The following is a 26,083-nucleotide window of genomic DNA, read 5'->3' on the forward strand; positions in this document are numbered from 1 at the left end:
GGTGGCTGTGCCACAGGGCCGCAGTGTGCTGGGTCGTGCCCAGGCGAGGCTTTGGCTGCATCTCCACCGTGCCTGTGCCTGAGTCCCAGCTCCTGGCAGTGCAGGGTGCTCAGGAGTGTGGGACAGGCTGTGCCAGGGCTGCCAGGACAGGAGCTGCGTGGAGGGAAGGTAAGAACCCAGCATTCCCCATGCCTGCCCTGGCATCCTCCCTCAACCAGCTGTCACCCGCTGCAGTGGTTGGCACATGGGCAAGGTGGCCTCCCTGGCTGGGGACCACAGCCCAGACCTGGCCCTGGTGCTATGGCTTCTCCTCCTGCCCCTGGCCCTGCTCCTCACAGTCCCAGCAGGGCTCTTTGTCTGACGGATCCCTCCCGGTGCCGTGGTGAATCCCTTCCTGGTGCTCCTGGCAGAGGAAGAGGCTCAGCTAGAGCCAGGCTGAGCCATGGGAGTGCCCAGCACCTGGTGCCAGCAGCTCCTGCTGGGAGCTTGTCCCTGCACCAGCAGCTCCCCTGCCTGCTCCTGGCCCCCAGGGTTTGGTTTGCCCTGGGCTTTGCTCCTCACCCCCTGGGTGCTCATTCCCGGGAGAGTGTTGGCATTCCCACAGTGTCCCAGCCCAGCCCCCGCCCCTGGCTGCCCTCAGCAGCTGCCAGGACCACAGCAGCCCCGTGGGCACTTTGGGGAAGGTGATGGCTGCAGCCTCCCCATGCCAGGCAGGGGCTGTGCCATCGTGACCCCCACCCTGTCCCTTTGCTCCGCCAGTGCCATGGCTCAGCCCAAGGGCACCGTGGTGCTGGCCTACAGCGGGGGCCTGGACACCTCCTGCATCCTGGTGTGGCTGAAGGAGCAGGGCTACGACGTCATCGCCTACCTGGTGAGCCCACGCCAAGCCCTGCCATGGGGACCCCATCCCCGGGGGTGGGGGGCATGCTGGGCTGTGGGTCTGGGCTCCTGGGAGGGCCACAGGGGGTCCTGGTGGGTGCGTGGCCGTGGTGGTGACCCTGCCCTGGCTGGGCAACCATCGCCCAGTCTGGGTGCTGCCAGCCCTGCGTGGCACAGCCTGTCCCTGCCAGCAAATGACCCTCTGCTAATGAGGGCAGCACACGGGGGCAGAGCCACAGGGCTTGGCAGAGGGAGCTTTGGCCCTGGGCTATGGCATCCTGGGCAGGGAACTCACCTCCTGCCCATCCTGGGTGGCCTCAAGCCCAGGCAGCGTGAGCAGTGCCAGGCCTCACGTGGTGCCCTGTGCCAGTCTGGGCTTGCCCTGGGGTTTGTGCTCTCCTTTCAAATTCAGTCTTGGAGATTTTTGCCTCCTTCCAGGCCAACATTGGGCAGAAGGAAGACTTCGAGGCAGCACGGAAGAAAGCGCTGGCACTGGGGGCCAAGAAGGTAACAGCTGCCCCCCTCCCACCCCCTCCCCCTCCTGGGTACCCAGAGGGCTCTGAGCTCCCCCTGCTCCCCACCACGGGGCTGAGCCCTGGGGTCTCACACCCCCATGGCTGGGGCCACCTCAGGAGGGGACAGTGCCAGGGAGGGATCCCCTCTCCGGGGATTCTGCACCAAAGCCTTCGGGCAGCACCCAGCCAGGGGAAGGGGAAGGGGAAGGAGCCCTGTGCTGCCCCGAGCGGGGCAGGGGCACCCCCCAGCCGCTCTCCCATCACAGGGCTGCCTCCGTCCCGGCAGGTTTACATCGAGGACATCAGCAGGGAGTTCGTGGAGGAGTTCATCTGGCCGGCAGTGCAGGCTGGTGCCCTCTACGAGGAGCGGTACCTGCTGGGCACGGCGCTGGCACGGCCCTGCATCGCCCGCGGGCTGGTGGCGATCGCCCGGCGGGAGGGAGCCCAGCACGTTGCCCACGGGGCCACCGGCAAGGTGAGGGATCGAGGGGGGCGGGGGGGGTGCTTGGGAGCTACTTGGTCAAGCTGTAGGCTCCAGGAGGGGTCCTCAGGGGGGTTTTCTGTGGGGTGTGAAAATCCCACCCGTGTTTGGGTGCTTCCCTCTCAGTTCCGGGAGGTCTGTGCCTGGTTTTGGTTCCCTCTCCTCACCGGGCAGGCTGCGGGGGGCTCAGGTCACAGCTGAACCCCCACAATTTGGCAGCAGCTTGCCAGGGGCTGCCCGGGCTAAGACTTGCTGGGTCTGAGCCATCAGTGCCCCTGGGCGATTCGGGGCACCCGGGCAGGGTGCTGCTGTCCTCATCCCTGTCCCCACCCACCGCCGTCGCTGGTGGCAGCAGGAAGGAGGATTTACCACTAGAGGCAGCCAGAGACCGTGGAAAGGATGCTCGGAGCCAGCCCCTGCCCGGGGAGGGGAGGTCCTCGACGGGAGTGGGACCGTGGGCCACCCCCTGGCACCTCCAGCCACGCTCAGCCGATTTGAGGACACCTGGGGCAGGGCGGCAGTGTCACCAGAAAACTCTGTGGAACCCTTGGGTGCTGTGTGCGCCCCCAGGACCTGCTGGATGCTCCCTTGTCCCCATCCCACAGCACAGACTGTGCCCATCTCGGCCCAGGGATGGGCGAGGTGCCCACCTGGAGGGGTCTGAGTTCAAGGGGCTCGATTTTAGGGGGCTGGGTTTGGATGACCCCAGCTGTGGCCAAGACCCTGCCAGAAAGGGGACGTTAGCCAGGAGCTAGCCAAGGGGCAGGGTGGCACCAAGGCAGAGGGGCAGGTGGTGCTCCATGGCTGAGGTACCTCCTGCTCCTGCTGCAGTGGCTTCCCTGCACCCCTTCCCTGCCCACCTCACCCATGCCCAGCAGCCCACTCTTGAAACCCTCTGCTCGGGGGTGCCCTGGAGTTGTGCACCCCCAGCGTGGTGATGTCCCCTCTGCTCCTGGGTGCCACCAGCACCACCCACCCCTGCTCCCAGGGGCACCCTCAGCCGCTGCTGCCCAGGCTCTTCCCTCTCCCCACACCATTAAGCCGTGGGCAGAGGCAGGGACCGGCCGCCGGTAACTCGACCCCCGGCACGGCCCCGGCCCCGGCTGAGGCCACCACGTGGAACAGAGCCATCTGCGGTGTCCCCGCTGCTGCCGCGGCAGATGGACTTGTTTGGGGCCTGGGAGGGAAATGAGTGCTCGGGTGGCTGTCCCCAGCTCCCAGTAATAGTCCTGGGGGACTTCCCAGCCCGGCCCTAAGTGCATCCTCCAGGCTGAGGGCGAGGGGGGAGTCCCTACACCCCTTGGTGCTGGTGGAAAACAGGTTTGGGGGGGGGCTGTTCCCTGGGAGGTGCCCAGTTTGCTCCTCATCACCCCCCCGGCCTCGTTAGCAGGGTCTCATCAGCACAGGCTAATTAAGGTGAGGGCAGTTCAAGATCTGTTTGGTTCTGAGCTGCTGCATCCTCCTGGATGCTTCCCACCCCCAACCTTGTGCTCTCCCTCCCTGCGACCTCTGCTCTCTGCAGGGGCAAATGTCCAGGTCTGGGGGTGTCCTGGTTCAGATTTTAGGGCTGTTAGCCCAGGGGACCCCCAGGGTCATCCAGGCTCTCTTGGAGCCAGGAGAGAGCTGCAGCAGGGGTTTGCACACTCAGGAGCAGCAGGAGTTTGGGTTCAAACCAGCCACGATGAGGGACCACGAGTGACCCTGTGGGACAAAGCCAGGCCAGGTCCTGGCATCCATTACCCTCTCCTGCTGGGGGGAAGGAGGAGATGGATCCCCAGCTTCAGGGCTTGTGTTCCCACCCCCCAGCCCACCCAGGCGTGGGGGAGCTCCCAGCATCTTCCATTCCTCTTCCAGGGCAATGATCAGGTTCGGTTTGAGCTCACCTGCTACGCCCTGTGCCCTCAGATCAAGGTAAGGGACCCCAAACTCAGGGAGCACAGAACTGGTTCAGTTGGAGGAGACCTCTAAGGTCATCAGCCCCAAGCTTCCACCCAACACCACCATGGGCCCCAGGTGCCATGGCCACACAGCTTTTGAATGCCTCCAGGGCTGGGGACTCCACCACCTCCCTGGGCAGCCTCTGCCAGTCCCTGACCACTCCTGCAGCTAAGGAGTTTTTCCTCCTCTCCAACCTAAGCCTCCCCTGGCACAATTTCAGGCCATTTCCTCTCCTCTCACCTGATACTAGGGAGGAAAGACCAACCCTCACCTCACTCCAGCCTCCTTTCAGGGGGCTGTAGAGAGCAATGAGGCCTCCCTCAGCCTCTTCTTCTCCAGGCTAACCCCCCCCCCCAGCTCCCTCAGATGCTCCTCCCCAGCCCTGCTCTCCAGACCCTTCCCCAGCTTCGTTGCTCTTCTCTGGACATGCTCCAGCAACTCAGTGTCTGAAACTGTCCCCTGGAGCCCCACCACTGGGCTGCTGCCCCCTCCCCAGCCCTCCCCAGCTGGTGGGGACCTTGTTTTAACAGGGGTGTGAGTGGCTGTGCCTTGCTTTAACAAACCCCCAGCTGCAGGAAGCGATGGTTTGGCGTTTGAGGGGCTGTAATGATCCTTAATTGATCTATTTTTACCCCAAACACCACAAGGGAGGAAGCAGCACCGAGGCAGCTGCCAGGTCATCGATGCTGCCTGTTCCTCCCTGACACCCAGAGCCGTGTTGGGGTCAGGGGTCTGGATTACTCCACCAGCCCCCAGCAGGGAGATTCCATTTCAGCTGGGGACCAACACCTCACAGGCCCCTGCTCCCCAGGACTGGTGGGACCTCTCCTGCAGGGGGAGGGCAGGGGCTGCATGGGGCCTGGGGGCTTCTCTTCTCATGCTCCCACCCTCCTGCCAGGTCGTTGCACCCTGGAGGCTGCCGGAGTTCTACCAACGCTTCCCTGGGCGCCGGGAGCTGATGGACTATGCCAAGGTAGGGGCTGGGTGCTTGGGTGGCCCTGGGGTGCTTGGTTATGGGATGCTCAGAGCAGTCACAGGATGCTCAGGGTGATCATAGGATGCTCAGAAGCATTCACAGGGTGCTCAGGGTGATTATGGGATGCTCAGAAGCAGTCACAGGGTGCTCAGGGTGATTATGGGATGCTCAGAAGCAGTCACAGGGTGCTCAGGGTGCCCGGGAGATGCTTGAGGCAGCCACAGGATGCTCAGGGTGGCCACGGGATGCTCAGAGCAGCCACGGGATGCTCAGAGCAGCCACAGGATGCTCAGGGCGGCCACGGGATGCTCAGAGCAGCCACGGGATGCTCAGGTGGCTGTGGGATTCTCACCATGGCTTGGCAGGTGACAGCATTAAGCCCTGCACCACATCCCTGCAGCCCCAGGCTGGAGCCTTCTGGTTGGGTTGGGTTTTTTTCCCCCCTCCTTTATTGCCTTTTTTCTCCTCTCTCTCTCTCTCCAAGCCCCATAATTACCTGGCTATTAATGGCAACTCACTTTCCAGGGGAGCAGGTCCCAGCTCCCTGACTTGCCTGACAGACAAAGCAAATCCTTTTGCCTTTGTTGTCACTTCCCTTTTGAAGTACAAGTTGCAATAAAACATATTAGAAGTTTTGCATCAGGTTTTTATGTGCCCACCAGGGTACCTTTCTTCCTCCACGACTTGGTGGCAAAGCTTGACAACTGGGCTCAATCAATCACCGGGGAAAAGGCAGCTCTGTGCACACACCAGAAAATTGCTTCAGTTTTTAAATAGCTGCCCTGGAGGCTGCCTGCCTGGGTAAAGCTCTGGGAAAAAAGGAGCTGGAGGTGTGGAGCTGGAGGGATGCAGGCGGAGCGAGGGAGAGAGGAGCCCTCCGAGCCCATTAGGGCCATCAAGAGCAGCGTGTTGAGGATTGTGTTTGCCATCTGCCAGGGTGTTCTGAGGGGGGCAGTTGAGGAGAGCTTTCCATATGTTGCCAAACAAATCGTCAAGGAGGGGAGCTGTTGTGAGGAGTGCCGCGGGTCTGTGCCGCGGCGAATGGAACATGTGTTTGGGGCTCGGGGGTTTTGTTTGGGTTTGTTTGGTTTGGTTGTTGGGAAAGGAAGGGGAGAAGGGAAACGAACGAGGCCGGGGCACGTTCAAAGGGAAAAGGTGGGGCTGGGGCTTTGCTGGGGCTCTCAGGCTGCGGCTCTGATCAGCACTAAGAACAGAAAGGGATTTTTCTCTTCTCTGTGCGCTCAGGAGGAGATGTGAGGCCAGGTGAGCGCTGGTGACCTTGTTAGGGAGCTGTGCTCTGCGCTGGGGAGGCCACCAGGGCTCTGTGTCCCCAAGGGTGGTGTGCTCAGGGTGTCACCCATGTGCCTGGGGACCTGTGTGTGGCCCCGTGGTGGCAGAGCATCAGCCCTGTCCAGGCTGCAGAGCATTCTGTGGACCTGGAGACTTCTGTCCCTGCGTCACCTCCACCTGTTGAGGAAGGAGCCCAGCTCAGGGAATGCACTGCCCTGGACCTGCAGCTAGGACAAGCACAGTGCCCATGCTGATGTCTTCACCACCTGGGCTCATGAGGTGTTCTGAAGCACCTTCTTGGCTGGTGGCAGGGCTGGGGGTGGCCTTTCTCTTCCCAGCCTCACTGTGTCCCTGAGGTGCCCATCGAGGTGGCTCTCCTGGTGGAGCTGCTGCTGTTCATCGTCAGGGACACCGATGTCCACCTCGCTCTGTGCCACTTTGCTGGTGTCTGTAGGCTGTGACTTTGTGCTTTTGGGGGCTGATGCCAGCAGGAGCTGGGGCTGGCTGTCCCCACAAGCTGTCCCAGCCCTTTTCCCCTTCTCCTGGCAGAAGTATGGCATCCCGGTGCCTGTCACGCCGCAGACACCCTGGAGCATGGATGAGAACCTCATGCACATCAGGTGAGAGAGAGGCTGGCTGGGTGGGGGGCTCCTGTGGCTTGAGGACCCACATCCGGGGGTCCCTCAGTCCTGTGTGGCCAGGACAGTCCCTCTCACCTCCAGAGCCCCAGATGCCCCACCATGTGCCATCCAAGAGTGACTCCAGAGCCTCCAGCCTCCCCTTCTGCCCAGCTGCCCATGTCTCAAGGGGTAGCATCCACCTCCTGGTCTCTCCCAAGCCCTTGCAGGGCTGCTTCCAAGAGCCCCTGGAGGTCCCTAACTCACATTTCTGTCCCTCCTCAGTGGGTGGTGGGAGTGGAGGGGCGGCCCCGGCCAGGGGCTGGGGTTGCAGGTGCCGCAGTGACTTCTCTCTCCTTCCCTGCCTGCTGCAGCTACGAAGCCGGGATCCTGGAGAACCCCAAGGTAATCGATCAGGGCTGCCTGGCCGCCGCCTGTTTGCAGCCTAATTGGCAATTTCACGGCGGGCTGTGAGTGGTGGGGGGGAGGCCCTGACACCCACCCCCCCCCCGACCCCCGCCTCTCCCGGCACGTTAATTGCCGCCGGCGTGAATAGGGGCAGGGACGTTCCAGGGTGACAGTGGAGGGGACGATGTCACGGGGCAGCAATAAAGGAGCAATTAGACAGGAGCTGGTGGGAGGGCAGGGGCTGGTGGCAGAGGTCTGAGTTGTCCCCTGCCAGCTCCCCCAGCTCACTTTGCTTTGCCATCCCCACTAGCCGAGGGGCAAAACCTCCTCCTGCATGGGGAGGTGCTTGAAAACCCCTGAGGGCACCCATGGGAGCACCAAGGACCCATGGATGCTTTCTGGCCAAGCCCCTGGTGGTGGTGGGTGCCGTGCCATGGCACACTGCTCCTGTGGGCATCGGTCTGGCTGTGGCTGCCTGTGAAGGCTGCTCGTGGTCTGGCTGCCCGCTGGCCCCTGCCCAGTCTGGTCCTGCCCCAGCAGGGCCCCGTGCTGGTGGCCACAGGAACTCTCCATCAGGAGTGATGAGGCAGAGTGGGAGAGCAGGGGCAGAGGAGCTGGCAGGAGCCGGCAGGAGCTCGGAGCCCGCAGCCAGCTCACTGCAGCTTCTGGTGGGAGTGTGAGGAAGAGGAAGGTGGAGTCCTGATCCCACTCAGTGCCCTTTGGAGAGGTGTCTGTGGACTGGGATTTGCCAGGCTAGGTCCTTGGGGATCTCCTCCTCCAAGTTGCAACAGGGATGGGGTTTTGTGCCTCTAGCTGAAGGAAGCAAGGGACTGACCCATGCCCTTCCTAGTGCACTCATCCTGACCCACCACTCCACGTCCAGCACCTCTCCTTCAGGGCTGGACCCCCAGTCCCAAGGCTCTGCCCAGGCCATTTCTGCCAAACTCAGCTTGGGAACTGGGGATCATTTAGCAGAGAGCAGAGCAGTGACTCTATCCCTGAGCACCCTCTGCTTGGGCACCTCTGCCTTTGCCAGCACCAGGCAGTGGCTTTCCACAGCCTCATGTCCCCTTCCCATCCCCACTGTCCCCTTCCCACAGCACTCTGTGGGACATCACAGAGTCACCTTTTGGGTTGGAAGAGCCCTCTGGGGACATCCAGTCCAACCATCAACCCAGCACCACCGTGGCCACCAAACCCTGTCCCCAAGTGCCATGGCCACACATTTCTGGAACCCCTTCAGGGACAGCGACTCCCTGGGCAGCCCCTTCCAATCTTCCCCTCCCCACAGCCCCCTGTCCTCGCCATCCCCTCCCCCTTCCCACGGCGCCGGGCACCGGGGAGGCCGTGGCACGATCCGGGGTGCCAGGCACGACGCGGGGCTCCCCTCCCCGAACCCCCGGGACCTGCCAAAGGCAGGGATTTGAAAGCAGATGGTTGAGCTATTTTCTGCCTCTGTGAGGCCCGATTGAAGGGCAATGAGGCAGCTAATGTGGAGAAAGATAGAAATTTACTTGCTTTAACTTCATATGGCACCCTGAAAGAGTTCATTCAGGCCCGGGCACAACAATATCAGCCGGATGAATAAACCATTTGCGGCATCGATAGCTCTGCATCATGGTTTACTTCATGGACCATTTGCTTCCAATTTCTTCTCTTCTTGCCCCGTCTTTCCAGCTTCTTTTTTTCCCCTCCCTCTCTCCCTTTCCACTCACTCTTCCTTTTTTTTTTTTCCCCTTTCCTTTTTTTCTCCCCTCCTCCCTGCTTTTCCCTTCTTCCTCCTTTTCCCCTTCCTGCCCTTTTTTCCTCCTGCCCTTTTTACTTCTTCTTCTTCTCCTCCTCCCTTTTTCCTTCTCCTCCTCCCTTTTTTCTTCTCCTCCTCCCTTTTTTCTTCTCCTCCTCCCTTTTTTCTTCTCCTCCTCCCTTTTTCCTTCTCCTCCTCCCTTTTTCCTTCTCCTCCTCCCTTTTTCCTTCTCCTCCTCCCTTTTTCCTTCTCCTCCTCCCTTTTTCCTTCTCCTCCTCCCTTTTTCCTTCTCCTCCTCCCTTTTTCCTTCTCCTCCTCCCTTTTTCCTTCTCCTCCTCCCTTTTTCCTTCTCCTCCTCCCTTTTTCCTTCTCCTCCTCCCTTTTTCCTTCTCCTCCTCCCTTTTTCCTTCTCCTCCTCTTCCCTTCTTTCCCCCACTCATTCTCCCTTTTTATCCTCCCCCCCTTCCCTAGTTCCCCCTCTTCCCCATCCTCTTCCCCATCCTCTTCCCCATCCTCTTCCCCATCCTCTTCCCCATCCTCTTCCCCATCCTCTTCCCCATCCTCTTCCCCATCCTCTTCCCCATCCTCTTCCCCATCCTCTTCCCCATCCTCTTCCCCTCCCTTTTTCCTTCCCTTCCCCTCCCTATTTTTCTCCCCTCTGCCCCCCCCCCCCCTTTCTCTTTTCCCTTCTCTCCCCTTTAAAGATGACATCGCAGGACTAAGCCCCCCTGCAGGGAGGGATAAATGGGAGGCATTGATACACTGCAACAAACTATTTGTCATTTGAACTGTGCTTTTCGGAGGGAGAATCAAAAGAGGGGAGGCTGGCACCCGTAATGATGGAATGCAAGCCAAATGTCACTTTTATTTCTATTTAGTTGTTTTATGTAATGGAGGTTTTCATAGTTGGCTTGGGAAATTGGAAACTACCTGACTTTGGCTTCCAATGTTTAGTAAAGAGTTTTTAATACTTGCCGGGATTCCTCCTCCCCCCCCCCCGCCTCTTCTCGCTCCCTTCTTTTCCTTTTGAACTCCAAGTTTTTCATCATCTCTGGTTAATCAGTGTGATGGGGGCTAGGAAAGGCCAAGACGATGTAAAATTGAAATCCTCAGCCCGTGTAATCCGTGCGTGTGCGGCCGGGGAGGGGGGGCCCGGCGGAGCCGCGCCTCTGCCTCAAGACATGGGAAAGGGGCAACGGCGGCGGCAAAGGAGAGCCGGCGGAGGAGGGGGGATGCTGGGATGGGTAGGGATGTGTCCCTGCCATCCGGCTGTGCCCCTGGGATCCAGCTGTATCCTCGGGTTTGGCTGCAGGGGGGTTAGGGTGAGGCAAAGAAGGGTCCCGCGGTGCGGGAGGGTTGCAGGCGCAGGATGCTGCCCCCCTCCCGGGCGCTGGCAGGGATGAGGCTTCGCTGCTCAGCAGGCAAAGCCAAAGGAAAGTTTCACTGACAGGCTTGAAAACACTAGATGGGAACCCTTCCTGCACAGAAATTCCTATTTCCTCCCCAAAACGCCTTTCTTTTCTTTTTTTCAAGCAATGACTTTTTCTTTGGGAGGTTCCTGACCTGCTTTGGAGGTTTTCTGACTTTCTTTGGGGGTTTCCTGACTTGCTTTGGGTTTTTCACTCACTTGCTTTGTACCTGGGGCCTTTTTAGCCTCTCTGGAAAGGAAGGAAAAAGTAAAGTGAGCAGGAATAGCAAAGTGCTTACAAAAGGAGAAGAGAAATGGGGGGGTGCTGAGTGCAGGCAGAGCTCTGCTGCCCAGTGGTGCCCAGAGCTCCATCTCACCTGCCTGGTTTTTGGGGGGAGGGGGCAGTACGACTTTGCCACCACTTCAAAGGCTTGCAGGAGTGGCTCAGGTTGGAGAACTCCCACCTGAGCTGCTTGCACTGGGGTGGGGTTAGCTCACTGGAGGCTCCTTTGCTGTGTTCCCACCAATGCTGGCCCAGCCCAGCTCTGCCATTTGCTTGCTCGCTGCCTTCCCACCACGTTGCTCATGCCCTGGGGGCTGTGTGCCTCAGTTTCCCTCCCCTACGTCTCCGAGAGCTGTGTCTGGGTGTGCCTGGGGGCCCCTTGAGAGCCAGCACTCTGCCACCACTCTTCTTGGAAGGTGTTTTGGGGCTCAGCATGTGGCATTGCATCGCATGTGAGTGCCCAGGGGGCACAGGAAATTGCCCAGCAGCTGCTCTCGGGGCTGGAAAGCTTTCTTTTTATTGTTGGGGTTTTTTTTTCCCCTCCTCCCTTCTTCTGGAAACCTTTTTATTATCATTATTATTATTATTTTTCCCTCTTTTTCTGTCATGTGCTTCAATTGCTGCAGTCTGGGGCTGGCACCTGAGCCTCCTGTGCCCTGGCTCTGATGGAGAGCAGATTCCTCCCTCCTATAAATCTAGAGAAAAGGCTCCCAAACGCTCATCGAGGTGGCTGTGCTCTGAAATGAGTTTTTGCTTTGTTCCTCTCTTTCCCCCTGTGTGTATTAACCCTGGGGACAGCGTGGCAGAGCCGGGGTGCCAGGAGCAGCTGCTGAGGTCAGGACACCTCATCAGCTCTCCAGTCAGCGCCAAATAAGCCCAGGCAGGGCACGGGGAGGCAGGCGCCCACCCTGCCGCCCGCTGCCAGCCTCCTGCCTTCCCCTGCCTGCCTTGCTCCTCTGCAGCCATCCCACCTCCAGTTGTGGAGGCGTTGGAGGGAGGGATGAGATGGAGCTGATGGGGGGAAATTGGCTGATTCCTCCGACCCCTTTGTTCCGGGGCGCCGCTGAGCGCCGGTGCGGTGCCAGCCCCGAGCTCTAGGGTGCGGGATGCACGTCGGGGACGTGGGATGCACACAGGGGTTGGGGCTGCCAACAGCAGTGGCCATGCCAATGTCACTGACCCTCCCTCTTTTCCCTCCCCCTGACAGAACCAGGCCCCCCCTGGGCTCTACACTAAGACCTGTGATCCAGCCACCTCTCCTGACACCCCGGACGTGCTGGAGATCGAGTTTGAGCGGGGTAAGCTTCCCCTCACAGCTGGACCCCCTCCCCAGCCAGGACGGGGCTGCAGGTGGCCAGGAGCAACCCTGGGCAGGGGGGGTGAGCCCCAAAGGGTGGCATCAGGGCTTGGGATGGTGCTTGCAGCACGTTGGGAGGTGTGGAAAAGGTCTGGGAACGTCTCAGGGAGCTCACTAGGGCTTCCTTGAGAGCAGAGAGGGATCCAAGCCCCCACCCCAGGCACAGTGATAGAATCGAGGACCCATCTTGGTGGGGAGAGACCTCTCAGCCCATCGAAGGCAAACATTAACCCAGTACTGCCAGGCCACTCAGTCAAGGTGCCACCAGTATAGGGTCCTGGCTGGCACAGGGTGGCCCTGGCCGGTGTCATAGCTGGGCAGATGCTTCAGCAGGATTTGTCCAGTGGTGCTCTCAGCATCATCACATGGAGAAGGCAGGAGCACCCCCTCCCACCCGGGGGGTGCACACATAGTGGGATCCAGCCCTGGAGCTATCACCCAGAGAGGGAACACAGGGCAGCCACATCCATGCCCCTGCCACAACCATCCTGGTGGCAGCAGCAGCGTGGCCACAGCCCAAGGTCACAGGGGAAAGACCCCACTTGGAGGGGGACCCCTTCCCCACCACCAGAATCCCTGCTCCATTAAAACGATCCTGCTGCAAGGAGCAGCTCCCCCCCAGCCCTCCCTTCCTTCCCTGCAGCAGCCCCCAGCCCTCCCAGCAGCCCCCAGCCCCTCCCCTCCAGGAGCCCATTCAGCCCCTAGTTAATTTATTTGAAGTTTTAATCTAATTATTAACTATTTTCAAGGCTAAGCAGCTTTGGCCAACAAGGGCCCCGCCACCGTGGGCTCTCCCGGCTGGCGGACCCCGGCCAATGCCCCATAGAAAGGAGCCGGGGGCCGAGGGGAGGGCGCCGGCGGGGGGGGCGCAGCACCGAGGAGCAGCTTAAGGCTCATTATTGCCGCGAGTTACATTTAATAGCAATTTACAACTGGGTTTATAAACCCCCCGGCAAACAGGGGGCTGCAGGGGAGGGGGAGGTGGATTTGGGGGAGCTGACAGCCCCCATCAGAGGGGGGTGAGGTCGGGGCGGGGGGTGGGGGGGGGGAGAGCTCAATAATAAAGACTCGAAAGGGAGGCATTGAGGCTGATTGGCAACTGATAGCGCGTTCCATGGAAATGAGGAGGGCAGATGGAGGGGGGATTAGGCTCCAACTCCGCACCGCTTTTCTTTGTGGGCCCCCCAGCCCCCTTGTCAGCTTCCTAATACATTTATTGCTCATTTCACACCGTTAAAGAAAAATGCCTCTTTCTATTCAGCAGCACCCCCCCTCTCCCTGCCTCACCACCACCATCACCACCACCCTGCCCTGCTCCCTGCCCGGTGCCCTTAGGCAAAAAAATAAGGGGGGAAAGAAAAAAAAAAGGGGGGGGGAAAGAAAAAAAGAGAGGGTAAAGGAAAAAAGGGGGGAGAGGAAAAAAATAAGAGGGGAAAAGATAAAAAAGAAGGGGAAAAGAAAGAACAAGAGGGGGAAGAAGAAAGATAGGGGGAAGGGAAAAAAGGGAGAAAAAGAAAAAGGGGGGAAAGAGAGAAAGTAGAGGTGGGAAAGAAAGAAAGAAGGGGGAAGGAGAAAAAGGAAAAGAGATTAAAGATTCAAAAAGTGGGAAAGAAAAAAAGAGGGGGAAGATAAAAAATAGGGGGGAAGAGGAAAAGGAGTGAGGAGAAAAAAAGAGGAAAGGAAAGGAAAGAGAGAAAGAAGAGGGGAGGGGAAGAGAAAAAAAGGAGGGCAGAGAGAAAAAAGAGGGGAAAACAAAAGTGGAAGAGGGAAAGAAGAGGTGAAAAAATAAAGGAGGTAAAAGAGGGGACAGAAGGAAAAAGGGGGGGAGGGGGGAGAGAAAGGGAAAAGAGAGTGGGGGGAGCGAAGAGAAGCAAAAAGGGGCAGTAACGAATCGGTGTCGGGGAGCACCCCGCGGAGGGCTGCGTGTGCGTGCGTGTGCGAGCGGCTGCGCCCCAGTGCGGGGGTCCCACCCCCCCCGGCCGTCCCCCCGCGCTGGCAGAGGGAGGGGACACACATTTGTCAGCCCCCACCCCGTGGCAGGGGCTGGTGGGACAGAAGGTGCTGTGCCCTAAGACAATTGCGGAGCGTGAAATTCAATTAGGGAAGGGCCTGGTCGCAATTTCACAGGCTCTAAAAGAGGGAGGGGGGAGAGGAGAGGGGGAAAGGCCGGGCGGGGGGCGGGGGGGGGCCGGGACACGGCGGTTTTATGGCCTTTCTATTTATTTATTTATTTCACTCCTCTCCCGAGGAGGGTCCCCCCGGCCTCCCCCTCCTCTCCCCCTCCCCTGGCCGCCCTGCACCAGCTTGCCTCTGCCTTTTTAAGAAGTTATTTAGAGTTCATATCTGTCACATCCATTTAACGCCCGCGGGGTGACGTGCCGGGGGGGGGGGGTCCTCCCTGCCCCTCCTCCCTCCCCGCCCCCGCAGGTGTCCCTGTGAAAGTCACCAACGCCAAGGACGGAGCCTCTCATTCCTCCGCCCGGGAGCTCTTCATCTACCTGAACGACATCGCGTGAGTGCCAGGCTGGCCCCTGCCCACAGGCTGGCAGCGGGGACCAGGGCAGCGTCCCCAGGGGTGGGTGGATGCGGGATGCTGGCAGCAGGCGCGCCCCGGTGGGCACAGGGATGGTGGTCAGCAGGGGGAGGATGGGATGGTCCCAGCTGGGTCCTAGCAAGCAGAGCTGTGCGTGGAGGCCAGGAGCACGGAGGTGGGTTACTCCCCGTGCCTGAAGAGAGCTCCAAAGTCTCATTGACACCCTCTAGATGGGTGGGGGCTGCCCTGCCCTGAGCCCCCTAGCGCACTCCCTGCATGAGGGCACCCTTTGCCCCTAGTCCCAGCCCCCCAGCTGCCACATCCCGGGGGGCACCACCTTGCACTGCCTGCCCAAGGGGACTCAGTGTCCCTTTTGGGTGGAGAGTCAATTTCTTACGTGCACAGAGACCCTCCTGGCCAGGTTCATGGCCCTGTCCTCCTCCTGCTTCTGCTGCAGCAGCTTCTTTGAGGCTTTGTGCCCTGTGCCACCCCATGCCACCCCATGCCACCCTGTGCCTGGCCTCTGTTGCCACCAGGACAAAGACATTCCCAGGGGCTTGCCCAGCAGGGCAGCAGTGGAGAAGCTGGTGGCACCACAAAGATGAGAGGAAATGGAGAGCAAATCCATCCCCCTGTCACCTGTCCTAGGGGTCAGCAGTGCTTCCCAGGGGCTGCCCATGCTGCCACCTGGGGTTTGCCCAACCTCCCTTCTCCCTGGCAGGGGCAAGCATGGCGTGGGGCGCATCGACATCGTGGAGAACCGCTTCGTGGGCATGAAGTCCAGAGGTGAGCAGTTGCCCACCAGTGCTGCCAGCCCTGCCCCAAATCAGCCCCAAGAAGGGAAAACGCTGGTGGGATGTGGTGGGTGCTCAGCACGGCCCAGGTGCTCTGGCTCAGGCCACACCACAGCCCTCAGCTGCTCCCTCCCCACCACCTTTTGACTTCTCATTGCTCACCAACCAAGGCAGCTGCCTGCTGCCAGTGCCACAGTCTGCACCAGCCCTGAGGTCCCAGTGCCAACTGGAGACCCAAGCTCTTGAGTGAGACCTGTCCCCAAGCTGTGGCCTCATATGGGAGGATGCCTATGGCGAGCCCTGGTGTGTGCAAGGCTCTGTAGCACTGGTCCAAAGTGCCAGAGTCTGATGCAAGTCACTGGGGGAGGTTCAAACCCAGTTTTTGATTATTTGGGGGGCTTTGAGGCTGAATCTGAGCATTGATCACCCACCAAGAAACCTCTGGCTGCCCCACACAGAACTCGGTGAGGAGGCAGCTCCTCAGAGTAAGTTCCATCTAAACATGAGGAAGAGCTAACCTGAGGGTGCTGGAGCCCTGGAGCAGGCTGTCCAGAGAGGTGTTGGGGTCTCCATCTCTGCAGACGTTCCCAACCCACCTGGATGTGTTCCTGTGTGACCTTTCCCAGGTGACCCTGCCTCGGCAGGCGAGGTTGGACTTGGTGATGTCCAGAGGTCCCTTCCAACACCACCCCCTCTCCCCCCTCCAGTTCTGTGGCCGTTTCCCATCTCCTCACCCCCACTCATTAGCGGCTCATTAGCTGCTGCCTCTCTTTAAGCCTGCCCTCTGCGCAGGGCGGCAGCAAGGCTCGCGGCGCAGCTCAGCCCGCGGCCTCCCTCCCCACCAGCCCTTCCCCGAGAGCATCAGCCGTGGAAGGAGGGAAACAAAACCCCAAATCATTCCATCTGGGTTTGAATAATCGAATTAAAACTGAAAGAAGCAGGGGAGGTGGAAGGGGGTGGGGGGAGAACAAAACCGGAGCCCGAGCCTCCGGCGCCAGCCTGCGCCTTGGCACGCAGGATGCTGAGTAATTTGTCAGCATCCATTTGATTTTTTGAAGAGCCACTGACACGCTCTAGTGACCCTTCCACCATTTAATAATTTCTCCAAACCCCATTTAACTGTCATGTCTGTCTGCTGCCTGACAGCCCCCAGCCGCCGCCTGCTGCCAGATGCGGGAGGACCAGGAGCTCCGGGAGGGGCAGTTGGGGGTGCAGAGGCCTCGGAGCTGGGGGGGTTGCTCCCTGCCCTTTGTGTTGTGATTTGGGGGGGGGGTTAGCAAAAACGCCCTCCCAGGAATCTGCTCTGAGAGCTGCTCTGCAGGAGAGGTGGAGAGACAGGGTGGGAGGGCAGTGGAGCAGGAGGGCGGTGGAGCAGGAAGGTGATAGAGCAGGAGAGCAATGGAGCAGGAGGGCAGTGGAGCAGGAGAGCGATGGAGAAAGAAGGTGATGGAGCAGGAGGGCAGTGGAGCAGGAGGGTGGTGGAGCAGGAAGGTGATGGAGCAGGAGGGTGGTGAAGCAGGAAGGTGATAGAGCAGGAGGGCAGTGGAGCAGGAGGGTGGAGGAGCAGGAGAGTGATGGAGAAAGAAGGTGATGGAGCAGGAGGGCAGTGGAGCAGGAAGGTGGAGGAGCAGGAGAGCAATGGAGAAAGAAGGTGATGGAGCAGGAGGGTGGTGGAGCAGGAAGGTGATAGAGCAGGAGGGCAGTGGAGCAGGAGGGCAGTGGAGCAGGAGGGCAGTGGAGCAGGAGGGTGCTGCAACCAAAGTGGCTCCACCACCACGCTGCCAAAAGTGGTTTGGATCCATTGGGGTCAGCAGGGCAGGAGATGGAACCTGGGCTCACAGATGGGAGGAGATGGTCCCCCCCCTTCCTCCCTGAGGGGAGGCTGTCCCCGGGTGGGTGTTGGTCTCTTCTCCCAAGTCACCAGGGGTAGGAGAGGGAATGGCCTCAGGCTGCACCAGGGGAGGTTTAGGCTGGGTACTGGGAAAAGTTTCTCCACAGAAAGGGCTGTGAGGCCCTGGCACAGGCTGCCCAGGGAGCTCATGGAGTCCCCATGCCCAGAGGTGTGCAAGAGCCATGGAGATGTGGTGCCTGGGGAGGTGGCTTAGTGCTGGGCTCGGTGGAGTAGGGCTAAGGGTTGGACTCAACGACCTCAGAGGTCTTTTCCAACCTAAATGATTCCATGAAATCCACAGGGCTTGGGGCTCTGCAGGTTCCTCAGGGCAGCACAGGGACCCCCTTCTCCCCGGGGACCCCCTTCTCCCCGGGGACCCCTTCTCCCCGGGGACCCCTTCTCCCCGGGGACCCCCTTCTCCCCGCGGAGCCCCTCTCTCCCCCAGGCCTCCCCAGCTGCAGGGGAAACTGAGGCACAGGCAGGCAGCAGCACAGCAGGAGGCCTCCATGGCTGCGGAGGTGGCAGTGGAGGCTCCTGGCAGCTGCCTGCTCTCCATCCCCTCCCGGACCCGGGGAGCTGGAGAAGAGAAAATTCATTTGCATTGATTTTTACTCAGCTCCTAATTGAACTTCGTTAAGGCCTGACGGGCACGGGGCGAGCGGAGCGTGCCCGCAGCAGCCTTCCCAGCCCCATTAACTCCATTTTGCCATATTTGTTTTAGTGGGAGGAGGTGTTGGGGGGGGCGGGGGGGGGGTGTAATTATGGGATGCCGGGGAGCTGCAGCCGGCCGGGGGCTCGGCTGCCCGCGGGACCGTGGCCCTGCCTCTCCTGCCTCTCACATCCTCATTATCAAATTATCTTTTTAACTCCGAAGGGGGGCTAATTAAGTGAAGTAAATGAAATCAGTGGGGAGGAAGTGGGAAGGAAGGGATGGCTGCTGCCAAAAGAGCCCAGGGCTGCTGCCTTCGGCTGGGGCTTCTCCTCCCCACAGCCTTCTCCTTCCTTTCCTCTTTTCCTCCCCGCGATGTGCTGAGCAGATGGAGCAGGAGGAAAGGGGAAAACCTCTTCCCTGTGGTGAACCCACACCAGGTCATGCTTGGCCTCAGTCAGTTTGGGCATGATCCTCCCGTGGCCAGCAGCTCTTTGTGGCCAGCATCCTCCCATGGGCAGCACCTCCCCGCGGGCAGGACGTCCCCGCGGGCAGCACCGCTCTCCCCTTCCCCTCGGGAAGCCCCCATCCCATCCAGATGCCATCAGGAGTGACAGCCTGCACTCAGCCCAGGGAAATGGCAGGGCTGGAGGTGAGCTGACAGCAGAGGTTACAAATAGGAAGATTTTAAGCAGCAGCAGCTGTCTCTTTGGCTGTGTGTGTGTGTGTGTGTCCCCTTCATGCCCCCCCTGCTCTGGTGCCCCCCTTCCCCAGCAGTAATTATGGGGTGATTGAAGCTTCTCCAGGCTGCTGTGCTGACACCTCTGTCTTTTTCTTGTAAACACGGGGAGATGAAAATAGACACTTGGAGACGCTGCCAGTGTCACTTGGAAGGAGTCTGTTTTCCCCTCGCTGAGGCTGGGAGAGTGGCTGTCAGCTCCCCCCGGCTCTGCCCTGGCTGTCATCTCCCGTCCCTGGTCCTCTAGCATCAGGTCAGCTGGGATGGGCAGGGGTGCAGGCAGACGGGCAGGAGGTGAGGGTCAGGACACGAACCCAAACCTTCAGTCCTCCCAAGCTGGCTTTAACACCTCCCGAGGGGTGGTGCTGCCAGAGCAGCCCTGACCGCGGGTGTCACAAACCTGGGAGCGGACAGCTCCCATAGATGGAAGGGGGACAGGGAGGTGCTGGTGGAGCAGTTCTGGCCGTGAGTAAGTTACGAACGTGGGGAGGGGACAATCCCCACGGATGGAGAGGGGACAGGGAGGTGCTGGTGGGGCAGCCCTGGCCATGGATACGCTCATGGCATATCTATCCTTGCTTCAAACACCCAGAGAACCCCTCCTGCAGCAAACCACCCCCGAGCAGCTAGAACAAAGGCGGCAGCTGGCCCCGGGGCATCAACCCTCAGCGCCAAAATCATTAACCCTCCCCCTCCACCCCTTGTGCGAGGGAGGGGGGAGGCATTACCGACCCCAAACGGGGTCGCCCTGCCAGCCACCAGGTATCCTTAGCGCTTGGCGGGGCTGATCCTCGGCAGGGGAGGCAGAGGAGGGAGGCAGAGGAGGGAGGCAGAGGAGGGAGGCAGAGGAGGGAGGCAGAGGAGGGAGGCAGAGGAGGGAGGCAGAGGAGGGAGGCAGAGGAGGGAGGCAGAGGAGGGAGGCAGAGGAGGGAGGCAGAGGAGGGTCCGCGGTCCCCGCGCCGTGCCGTTAATTGCAGGTTTTCAGGCGCGGCGCCGCTGGGCAGGCAGCGGCGGGGGGACGGCTTCCCAAACCCTGTCATTTCGCCTCCTCGGCGAGGGGAATGTAGACATTTTCTCCACGAGGTGCAGAGTGGACTTGTCTGGGCCCCAGCGTGAAGATAATGACAGCTGCATTTTGCAGCGAGCCGGGGCTGAATGCGCTCGAGCAGGGCTCCTCCTGACAGCCAAGTCATTATTTTTTGTCATTTGCTGACAGTTTGGGTCTCATTTGTTTCTCTCTCTTTTTCTGCTTTTCCCCCTGCCTGGCCAAATGGGTAGGTATCTATGAGACCCCAGCGGGGACCATCCTCCACCAGGCACATCTCGATATCGAGGCCTTCACCATGGACCGGGAAGTCAGGAGGATCAAGCAGGGGCTGGCCGTGAAGTTCTCCGAGCTGGTGTACAATGGTAGGTCTGCCCCTGCTGCCACAGAGCCTCCCAGCCTTCCTCCTCCTCCTCTTCCTCCTCCTCCTCCTCTTCTCTCGCTGCTGGAGGTTGCAGATCCTGCAGGTCCACGCGCTCAGGGCTGTGAGGCTCACATGTGGGCTTTGGGGCTACTCAAGGGGCAGAAGATGAGTTTGCTCTTGCCAAGGACATCCTGCCAGCCTTCCTCCTCCTCCTCCTCTACTCTCATTGCTGCTGGAAGTTGCAGGTCCTGCTGGGACATGAGCTCAGGGCTGTGAGGCTCACATGTGAGGCTACTCAAGGGGCAGAAGATAGATTTGTTTGTGCCAAGGGCTGAGCTCGACCCTGTGCTCTGTTTTGTGCCAAGGGGCTCCACACCTGCCTTTGGGATGTGATGCCACCTCCCATGAGGGCTTGCTGGGGGGGGATCTCTCCCAGCCCAGCAACTCTGCTTTATCCCACCAGCACATCTGGATCTCTCACAGGCTGTCCCTTGGTCCCCACCACTACATCTTCCTCCAGCTCTTCCCTCTGACCCTCTCCACCCAAGAAACACCCTGGAGTATGGGGCACAAGAGCACCCACAGGACCATGGAATTGTTCTGGTTGGAAGAGACCTTTAGGATCATTGAGTCCAATCCTTAACCCAGCACTGCCAGGTCACCACCAAGCCATGGCCCTCAGCACCACATCTCCATGGCTTTGAATCCCTTCCAGGCAGGAAGACTCCACCACTGCCCTGGGCAGCCTGGGCCAGGTCTTGACAACCCTTTCAGGGGAGAAATTGTTCCTTATGCCCAACCTAAGCTTCCCCTGGCACAATTTCAGGCCATTTCCTCTTGTCCTGCTGCTTGTTCCTCGGTAGAAGAGACCAACCCCATCTCACTCCAGCCTCCTCTCAGGGAGCTGTAGAGAGCAATGAGGTCTCCCCTCCCCTCTTCTCCAGACCCCCAGGTCCCTCAGCTGCTCCTCACCAGCTCTGTTCTCCAGACCCTTCCCCAGCTGCCCCCATTTCCCAGCACAGCCATCCCTGCGGTGGGGTTTGGAGTCAGAGACCTCTCCTGGCAGCCTGGCAGGGACAGGCACAGGGGAGGGTGGCACAGGCGGCTCTTGAGGTGCCACGGCTCTGGCTGCCGGGGTCCGGGGGGCTGCAGGAGGGGCCAGGAGCATCCCGGCTGTGCTATGTGGTGTGCAGCCCACACAGCGGCACTGCGGGTTGTGGCTTCCAGCCTCCTCCGGCACGGCCAGGGCTGGGCAAGGACAGCACTGCCAGGGGGTGGGCTGCCAGCCATAAGGGACAGCGGCTGGCACCCGCAGTGCCCCTGCTCACCTTCAGCACCTTCCTCTCCAATGAGTCTTCCTCAGCTACTGGCATTCACCACCCGAGGTCCTTTGCTGCTTATTCAGTATTTCAGGGCTTCTGGGGCTGCAGAGGACCCAGCTCCCTTCTCCTTGAACCACAGCCCCTGCCAAAACGCCCTCTCTGCTGCCACTGCTGCCTCTGGCTGGTTTTGATGAGGCTTTGCCCTGAGCTGCTTTAATTTTGACTCTTCTTTTTCAACACTTTAAGCACAAACCTGTTCACTTCCAACCACTCCCTCGCTGTGAAGCCCCCAGATTGGAGAGGGCTGCTTGGGGACTCACTTCTCCCTCCCCACCTCTGCCGGGCTGCTGTTTCCCTGCCTCCAGCTGCTGAATCCCCAGGGATTTCCAGCATGGTCCCAGACTTCCCAAACCCAAGCAACCACCCCCGGGGTGCCGGCAGCACCCCTGGGTCCCCATGCCCCAGGCCAGGCTTTCAAGCTGAGCTTCCTTTCACACCTAGGCCCTGATTGCAGGACAATTGGTGTTTATCTTCCCCGGCCCCATTGATCCCATTGTGGAGGGCTGGCTTTGAAGCCAGCTCTGTCCCACCAGGTAGAGCCAGGTGTGGAAATGCCATTGTCCCCCTGCCCCTGCTGTCATTAGGGGAGGATGAGGGTTAGAAGGAGGGAAGGTCATTAAGGGGGATCACTTCCAGCAGAGAATGTGTCTGTGGTGCTGGGGGGGTGAGGAGGAGGGGGGGAGGGGGATGTTTCCTCCCACCTGCAGCTGCCGAGTTGGCATTTCAGTAGCTGGTTATCATTTTAATGTGCCTTGGGTTTTTCAGGGGCTGTGGTAACCCCACACCAAGCCTGAGGGAGCTACAGTTGTACCCGGGGGGGAGTTAACAAAACCAGGGGTAGCTGGCTGGGGCTGGGGTCCCTCCCTGCATGGTGTCCCTGTCTGAGTGGGAAGCCTCTCTCCGTGCCGGGATGGATCAGGGAGGCGATTTCGGCGGCGAGGACTCGCAGGGGTTGGTGCTGTGCTGGTGCTGGGGCCAAGGCTGCAGGACATGGCCCTGCTGGGGGCCAGGAGGCCAAGCAACAAAAGGAATTGTTTGTTTCTTTAATGGCTTCTGCCGAGCCCAGCTGGGGAGGGAAAGGTGAGAGGGCACCGGTGTGCGAGGGAGGCGATGGGAGAGATAAAACCCGGGATGAGCCAGGGCGCTGAATGGGCTCTTTCTCTCCCTGCCTCTATCTCCTTCCCCATCTCCCAGGCTTTATTCCCGGTCTCCAAGGACTCCCTGGCTAATTAGCCTGCTTAGGGACAGGAGGGGGCGAGGGGGTGACAGGCAGGGCTGTGGTCCCTCCGTGTGCCCACGGTGGCCTCGGTGGCTGGCAGCACCGACAGCTGCTCCTGCAGGAGGAGTTCTGGGGGCCATGGTATGACCACACCTCGCCCCCAGCACCTGTCCTGGGCTTCAGCCTGGCTGCTGGGCACTTGGGGTGCCAGGGGACTGCTGTGCTGGCTGAGGCTGGGGCAGGAGCTCTTGCCATGGTCATGGTTAGACAGAGCTAAGCCACCAGGATGGGCTGGGGGTGCTGCTCCATTGGGACACCCCACACCCTCCCCCCTGCAGGGGGGTTTGCTTCCCAAGGCACTGCTTTGGTGGGGGGGAGGCGGGGGGGGGGCGACTGCATCCCCCTGCAAAGAGCCCACAGCTGGGGTTGTCTCTCCGGGGCCAATTCCTGCCCTGCCTGTCCCAGGGGAGATGAACTCATCCCCTTCCTGGGGGGCTGGGAGCTGGTTCCCCCCCCCCAGTTCTGTGCCCATCTGTCTGTCTCCACCTGACCCTCCTGAGGTGATGGGCTGTGAGCAGCAGTTGCATGAACTTAACCAAGCTTTTGGTTTCTGTGGTCATTCCCACCCAGCAGAGCTGGAAGAGGAAAGGCTCTGATGCCTCACCTCTACCAGCTGGCTCCAGCCTCCTCTCCTGGCTGGGAACCCGAGGGCCACCCAGGGCAAGGGACACACAAGAGCTCTCCGTCCCTCAGAGGTGAACCTGGGTCCCAGCTCCTCGTTCCCCTCTCCTGGCCCTACAGCTGCACACATACCCTTGATCTGCAGGACCCAAAGGGAAGCACCACCCTGCATGGGCACCCCAGGACCCCCCAGCCTCCCCTGTGCCCCCCTGACCCCGTCTCCTGCCCGCAGGCTTCTGGCACAGCCCCGAGTGTGAGTTCCTGCGGCACTGCATTGGGCGCTCGCAGGAGGCCGTGGTGGGCACCGTCCGGCTCTCCGTCTTCAAGGGCCAGGTCTACATCCTGGGCAGGGAGTCCCCACGGTCCCTCTACAACGAGGAGCTGGTCAGGTGAGAGGGGCTTGGGGGGCCAGGGTGGGCAAGGGGTGCTGGCAGCAAGCATCCCATTCCAACTTACTGCATCTCATCCTGTTGCATCTTACCTCCTTCCATCCTCCCGCACCGCACTCCAGCTTCTTTCATCCCACTGCATCCCATCCCAGCAGCCCCATCTCAGCTCATCTCATCTCCTGGCACCCCATCCCATCCCATCTTACTGTATCCCATCCCATGGCATCACATCACATTTTGTTTGATCCTGTAGCGCTCCAGCTTCATCTTCATTGCTCCCCATCCCATTTCATTGCTCCCCATCCCATTTCATTGCTCCCCATCCCATTTCATTGCTCCCCATCCCATTTCATTGCTCCCCATCCCATTTCATTGCTCCCCATCCCATTTCATTGCTCCCCATCCCATTTCATTGCTCCCCATCCCATCCCGCTCCATCTCACCCCATCCCTCCCAATCCTACCCCGCTCCATCCTGTCCTGTCCCATCCCCGTGCCAGCAGTGCCCCTCCTCCTGCCAGCCAAGCTCCTGCCTGAGGCACAGGTTCTGTTTTTCAGCCACTACCATTTTTCCCCCTCTGTTTTTTCCCCTTTTCCTGATGCTGTTTCTCCTCACTCCTCTCCTCCCCAGCCCTCCCTCAGCCCCTTTCAGTCCCTCTAAACACTTCATAAGCCACAAACACCCAAACCAGTTTAGATCAGTCGGGGTAAATGTCAAATTATCTTCTCTCTTTCTCTTCTCCACAGCTTTGCTGCTTTTTTTTGTTGCCTTTCCTTTCCCCCATTCCCTCCCCCTCGAAATCAACAGCTCCTAATAACCCATCCCAACCCTTCATTACGCTTCACACTCCCACTTGGAGAGATTAAGTGAATAAAGTCTGCAGCTGGAAGGATAGGGATTGGAAAAAATAGGGGGAAAATCTGTGTGTGTCTATAAATAGGTTAAGATAGATGTAAAACTATGGATGAAACCCATGAAATGTAGGGTGGGTACAGCTGGTGTGGAGGTTTGCAGAGACATTTTGTAGGGGGAGAGTTAATAGAGAAAAAGATATAATTGATGCAAAGATGGTGTGTGTGTGAGTAGAGACACCTGGTTGAGAGAGAAATAGATGAAAAATAGGTGAATAGGTGAAAATCTCTTTATGGGTTAATAGATTGAAAAGAGATAAATAGGGTAAAATACATAAAAAGGGATAAAATAGGGTAACATCTAGAAATAGATTAAAATCTAAACAATAGATTAAAATAGATAAAATGGATAAAAATAGATAAAGTAGATAAAATAGATAAAATGGATAAAATGGATAAAAATAGATAAAATAGATAAAATGGATAAAAATAGATAAAGTAGATAAAATAGATAAAATGGATAAAAATAGATAAAGTAGATAAAATGGATAAAATGGATAAAATGGATAAAAATAGATAAAATAGATAAAATGGATAAAAATAGATAAAGTAGATAAAATAGATAAAATGGATAAAAATAGATAAAGTAGATAAAATGGATAAAATGGATAAAAATAGATAAAAATAGATAAAATAGATAAAAATAGATAAAATGGTTAAAAATAGATAAAAATAGATAAAATAGATAAAAATAGATAAAATAGATTAAAATCTAAAAATATATTAAAATATAATCGATAGATTAAAATAGATAAAATAGATAAAATGGATAAAAATAGATAAAATAGATTAAAATCTAAAAATATTGTAAAATATATTCAATAGATTAAAATAGATAAAAATAGGTAAAATAGATTAAAATAGGTAAAATAGATTAAATTGGTAAAATAGATAAAAATAGGTAAAATAGATTAAAATAGGTAAAATAGATTAAATAGGTAAAATAGATTAAATAGGTAAAATAGATTAAATAGGTAAAATAGATAAAAATAGGTAAAATAGATAAAAATAGGTAAAACAGATTAAATAGGTAAAACAGATAAAAATAGGTAAAATAGATAAAAATATAAAAAGAAATATATTTAATCTATTAAAATCTCAGCCTATAAAAATCTCTAAACTAGATTAAAATGCATAACTAGGTCAATCTATAGAATACAGAAGTACTGAAAAATACACTTTAAAAATGTATTAAAATAGATTAAAGAGAGAGAATGGAGGAGGAGAGGGGGAAAAGAGAGAGAGAAGAGGGGAGGAGGGGAAAAAAAGAGGATGGAGGGGGGAGGATATATGATATATATATTAAAATACATTAAAAATATCTATATAATTGTATTTTTTAAAGAGAGGGAATGGAGGAGGAAAAGGGGGAAAAAAGAATGGAGGGGAGGAGGGGAAAAAAGAGCGGAGGGGAGGAGGGGAAAAAGAGAGGATGGAGGGGGAGAGAAAAAAAAAGGAGAGGCTGGAGGGGTGTGGGGGGAAGGGGGTGGGCTGGAGGGGAGCAAAGAGAGAGGGAGAGGGAGGGAAAAGCAGGGCCACTTATTCTCCCCCTGTCTCCAACCATTTTCCTCTTTCTTTCTGATTTCTACC

At 58.1% G+C, this 26,083-nt stretch overlaps 1 protein-coding gene across 1 annotated transcript in view; it reads left to right on the forward strand.

The window, feature by feature from the left end:
* The first annotated feature begins 73 nt into the window (after positions 1-73).
* The window catches only part of ASS1 (argininosuccinate synthase 1), a 27,936-nt gene continuing 1,926 nt past the window's right edge, over positions 74-26,083 (forward strand). The window contains exons 1-13 of the mRNA XM_054174309.1: positions 74-168; positions 760-871; positions 1,318-1,386; positions 1,681-1,869; positions 3,730-3,786; positions 4,712-4,786; positions 6,629-6,699; positions 7,071-7,101; positions 11,747-11,837; positions 14,324-14,408; positions 15,151-15,215; positions 19,781-19,912; positions 23,426-23,582. Coding sequence (XP_054030284.1) covers positions 764-871; positions 1,318-1,386; positions 1,681-1,869; positions 3,730-3,786; positions 4,712-4,786; positions 6,629-6,699; positions 7,071-7,101; positions 11,747-11,837; positions 14,324-14,408; positions 15,151-15,215; positions 19,781-19,912; positions 23,426-23,582 — 1,130 coding nt within the window. The 5' untranslated portion in view covers positions 74-168; positions 760-763. The remainder of the gene's footprint in view (positions 169-759; positions 872-1,317; positions 1,387-1,680; positions 1,870-3,729; positions 3,787-4,711; positions 4,787-6,628; positions 6,700-7,070; positions 7,102-11,746; positions 11,838-14,323; positions 14,409-15,150; positions 15,216-19,780; positions 19,913-23,425; positions 23,583-26,083) is intronic.

The sequence above is a fragment of the Dryobates pubescens genome, chromosome 29 (assembly GCF_014839835.1).
Source record: "Dryobates pubescens isolate bDryPub1 chromosome 29, bDryPub1.pri, whole genome shotgun sequence".
Taxonomy (NCBI): Eukaryota; Metazoa; Chordata; class Aves; order Piciformes; family Picidae; genus Dryobates; species Dryobates pubescens.